Raw genomic sequence first — 5209 nt, forward strand, 5'->3', positions numbered from 1 at the left:
CACTTACAAGTGTCTTAGGGAAGTTATGTGAAATAATTATCAAAGAAAAATGGATTAAATTTCTAGGAGAGGAACAAGTCATAATGAACAGACAGTTTGGGTTCAGGACAGGGCAGTCATGTGTATCAAACTTATTAAGCTTCTACTTGAGAGCTATTCCATTACTTGAAAACAGAGATGGATGGGTAGATACAGTATACCTGGACATTAAAAAGGCTTTTGATAAAGTCCCGCACGGAAGACTTCTTTGGAAACTAGAGTACATAGGAGGACTGCATGGAAGCTTGCTGAAATGGACAAGAGATTATTTGAAGGTTAGGGAAATGAGAACTGTGATCAGAGATACATGCTCATCCTGGGGTAAAGTAACTAGCGGAGTGCCACAAGAGTCAGTGTTAGCCCCCATTGTGTTTCAAGTTTATGTGAACCACATTCACATTGGGATGAACAGTTATGTAAATTTATTCGCTGATGATGCAAAGTTGTCAAGAGTCATCAAAACCAGAGAGGACTATCTGCTGTTGAAGGAAGATTTAAACAAGATCTATGAATGGAGCAAGAAGTGGAAATTGGAATTTAATGCCAAGAAATGCCACATAATGGAACTAGGAAAGAGTAAGAGAAGACCAGTATGGAACTATTTGATGGGAGAGGAGCAAATAATGAGGACTAAAGAGGAAAAAGATCTTTGAGTGATCATACAAGAACATCTGAGCTCTGATAAACACATAAGCAAGATATTTGGACTATCATATAAGATGTTGACTAATATAAGAGTGGCATTTCATTATATGGATAAAGGTATGATGAAAAAAATCATCACAAGCATGATATGCCCAAGGCTGAAATATGCAGCAGTGGTATGGTCTTCGAGCTCTTAAAACAGTGGTTCCCAACCTTTTAGTGATCTAGTACCACTTGGAGGTCCTGTACAGTCGCCGCGTACCACCTGGTTCCAGAGAAACTCAATTAGATCAGATATTACTTTATTTACCATAATTTTACAAGTAGAACACACAAATGAACTAAAAAAAATTCAACTCAATGCGAGGGCTGCATCTGCTTCTTCTCCACCAGCTGGTCAATGCGGGGCATGACTTTGCTCACAGCACATCGGAAATCATGCCCGGGAGCAGCAAGACGGTTCCGGCTCTTCGACTTGATGGTCATGAAGGCTGAGAACCCTGTTCGCACTCCACGTCGAGGGAAAATCAGTAGCTGGGGAACAGCGTGACGGGCTAACGTTGGGTACGAGGAGGCCATGCTTACCCAGAAGTTTAAAGGTGAGCATTCTTTGTGCTTCGTCTTTGCTGTCTCATCAGCCTGGATGTCTATGAGTTCCTCTTGTTCCCCGGTCCCGACAGGCTGATTGGCTGGATCAACGGAGAACGGATTGGCGATGTAGGCACAACATGTCACATCCGGGAAATAATGCTTCAATTCAGCCTTGAGCAGTGAGAGGTGATGGACGATTTCTTGGGCTAATTCATCACTGGGCTCGCTCTCAAGGGTAGTCAGGAGTTCAAACATTCCGTAGCGTTTGCTCTCCACGTTCTTCATCCACAGATCCAACTTCCGGGCAAATGCTCCCAGCTTCGAGATGAACTCTGTGACAGTGCAGTTGGGCCCTTGGAACGACAAGTTTAAGTGGTTGAGGGCTCCAAAAATGTCCGACAGGTAGGCCAACCTTGAGATAAACTCCTCGTCCTCCAGATCTTTCTGAAAATCATGTTCCTTTTCCGTGAAGAATACGAGGAGTTCATCCCTCAGTTCAAAGAGACGCCTCGTCGTATTACCCCGGGAGAGCCAGCGCACTTCTGTGTGGTAGAGGAGACAGATGTGGTCGGAGCCAAAATCTTCACAGAGCAGCTTGAACAGTCGAGTATTCAGGGCGGATGTTTTGACGAAATTCACGATTCTAATAACTCGGTTCAAGCATGATAATAACTTTGGAGGGAGCACCTTAGCACAGAGGGCGAATCGGTGTATGAAGCAGTGGACAGCTGTGGCGTTTGGTGACACAGCTTTCACATGGGCTTGAAAACCTGACTTTCGACCGAGCATCGATGGAGACCCATCTGTCGTGCATCCGACCAACTTTCCCCAATCCAGTTCATTCTGCTTGAAGAAATCGTCCAAAACGTTGAAAACATCCTTTCCTGTTGTTGTACTGGACAGATCCTGGTTCAGCAGTAACTCAGTCTTCGTACCGCAGTGTTAAAATTATGGAATTTGCCTATAAATTATGGCAGATTTTGTGTATGAATTATGGCAGTAATTATGGCAACTTGATTAACTCAGTTTGGCAGATGGCAGACAGTGTATGGCAGATGGCAAACGCGTGTCAAATTATGGCAGAATTCCATAATTATGGCAGACCGCAACACTGAGTCGCCAGCATACGTTTTCTTTCTGAGTCTGACCTGTTCGGTTCGGGTTCAATTCACACCCACACATTGTCACATTATTGACTATTTTATTTTATGTTAGGGCCATAGGCAGTAAACATTTTTGTGAAGTAAAAAATAACTAAAAAATCGTTCATGACCCCCGAAAGTGCTCGCGTACCACCTGGAAGGCCCTCGCGTACCACTAGTGGTACGCGTACCACAGGTTGGGAACCACTGTCTTAAAAGGATATAAGAAAATTGGGAAGGATACTGAAGATTGCTACAAAGATGGTGCCGGAATTAAAGGATCTCATATATGAAGAACGACTGAAGGAAATGGGACTGCTAACCTTACAAGATAGAAGAGAACACGGGGACTCAATAACAATGTATAAGATAGTAAATGATGTTGAAAAGATAGACAAAGAAGACCTGGTGCTGTTGACGGAAGATGATGGAAGGACAAAAGAACATGAAAAGAAGATCAGGATGAGGCAATGTGTGAAGGATATTGGAAAATACAGTTTTCCACACAGAATGGTGGAAAAATGGAATGCATTGGATAATGGAATTGTCACAGCACATAGTGTGCATAACTTTAAAGAAAAACTAGACAAATGGAGATATGGAGACAGGACACGATGAGTCCTGCTTGAACCCTGTACAATACACATACGCTCACACATACACGAGAAAAGGACAGATAGAGAAGAAGAATTTTTACTGGACGGTTCTGGTCCTGGATAGGAGACTAAAGAAGTGGTACCTAAGGAAAAAAGAGGAGGTCGTGGAGGAGGCAATGAATTAAGAGTGACTTATACTAACATAAATGGGTTGATATCAAGCATATTGGAAGTTCAGGATTATTTGAAAGAGAAAAAGCCGGATGTAATGTGCATTGTTGAAACAAAACTGAAAAAGAGATGTGGAGCATGGAAAAGGTGGAGGAGAAATAGAAATCCAGCAAATAAGGAAAACTTCAAAGCAGCGAGAAATGAATATGTTAAGGTGAGGAAGGAAGAGGAAAAGAACTTTGAAAAAGACATTGTCGAAAAATGGAAGGAGCAACCAAAATTGTTCTATAGATTCATAAATGGAAAAATTAGGCAAAAAGAAACAATAGAAAGGTTAAAAGGAGAGAACGGGATGGTGGGAGACCCAAAAAATATGGCAGAACTATTAAATAAAAAATTCCAGGAGGTCTTTACTAAGGAATCCAAATTTGAGAGACCACAGAGTAATAGAGAGACAATCTATATGAAAGAGATTAAAGTAACCAAGCTTGAAATAAAAGAGTTAATGAAGGAACTGGATGAAGAGAAGGCAATGGGACCAGATGAAGTCTCAGGCAGAATACTGAAAGAATGTAGGGAAGAACTAGCAAGTCCTATATACATCATAAAATGCTCAATAGAAAATGGAACAGTACTAGTAGAATGGTAAAGAGCTGAGGTGGTTCCCATATATAAGAGCGGAAGGAAGGAAGAACCTTTAAATTACAGACCGGTATCACAAACTAGTGTAATATGCAAGATGTATGAAAGATAATAAAGAAACAATGGATCAAATTCATTGAAAACAACAAATTAATATCAAATAGCCAATTTGGTTTTAGAAAAAGATGGTCTTGTGTAACTAATTTATTGAGTTTCTATTCTAGAATAGTTGATAGAGTACAAGAGAGAGAGGGATGGGTTGACTGTATTTATTTGGATTTGAAAAAGGCGTTTGACAAAGTGCCACTTACAAGATTACTGTGGAAGTTAGAGGAGAAGGGTGGCTTAAAAGGAAGCACATTGAGATGGATAGAAAATTATTTGAGGGGGAGAGAAATAAGGACAGTAGTTAAAGATATGAAGTCAAAGTGGAGAGCAGTAGAAAACAGAGTGCCACAGGGGTCAGTATTGGCACCAATACTTTTCCTCATTTATATTAATGACATGCCAGAAGGAGTGAACAGCTACATAAATCTGTTTGCGGATGATACGAAACTGTGCAGAGTTATAAAGCAAAAGGAGGATTGTGAAATACTGCAAGAAGACCTAAATAAGATCTGGGAATGGAGTAAGAAGTCGGAAATGGAATTCAATGTGAACAAAAGCCATGTCATGGAAATGGGAAAGAGTGAAAGACAACCTGTGGGAATCTATAAGATGGGAGATGGAGTAGAACTGGAGAAAGTCAAAAAGGAAAAGGACTTAGGAGTGACGATGGAAGAAAACAATCAACCAGTAAGCCATATTGATAGAATTTTTAGAGAAACATATAATTTGCTAAGGAATATTGGAGTAGCATTTCACTACATGGACAAAGAAATGATGAAGAAATTGATAAGTACTATAATAAGACCCAGATTGGAATATGCAGGAGTAGTGTGGACCCCTCATAAAAAGAAACACATAAGGAAATTGGAGAGGCTACAAAAAATAGCTACAAGAATGGTTCCAGAATTTGAAGGGATGACATATGAGGAGAGACTAAAGGCTATGGATCTACCAACCCTGGAACAAAGAAGGGAGAGAGGAGACCTGATACAAGTTTATAAATTGATCAACGGAATGGACCAAGTGGATAATGAGAAACTGATCCTGAGAGAAGAATATGACATCTGAAGCACAAGATCGCATAGTAAAAAGCTGAGAAAAGGAAGATGTCTGAGAGATATTAAAGAAATATAGTTTCCCGCAGAGATGTATTGAGACGTGGAACAGTTTAAATGAAGAAGTAGTGTCTGCAACGAGTGTGCATACTTTTAAAGTAAGATTGGATAAGTGTAGATATGGAGACGGGGTCACACGAGCATAAAGCCCAGGCCCTGT

General features: G+C 40.7%; 1 protein-coding gene across 1 annotated transcript; it reads right to left on the reverse strand.

The window, feature by feature from the left end:
• Positions 1-1041: 1041 nt before the first annotated feature.
• LOC123517396 (zinc finger BED domain-containing protein 5-like) lies at positions 1042-2064 on the reverse strand. Its single transcript, XM_045277407.1, has one exon. The coding sequence runs from the start codon at positions 2062-2064 to the stop codon at positions 1042-1044; it is 1023 nt and encodes a 340-aa protein (XP_045133342.1).
• Between the last annotated feature and the right edge of the window lie 3145 nt (positions 2065-5209).

Source organism: Portunus trituberculatus, chromosome 42 (genome assembly GCF_017591435.1).
Source record: "Portunus trituberculatus isolate SZX2019 chromosome 42, ASM1759143v1, whole genome shotgun sequence".
Taxonomy (NCBI): domain Eukaryota; kingdom Metazoa; phylum Arthropoda; class Malacostraca; order Decapoda; family Portunidae; genus Portunus; species Portunus trituberculatus.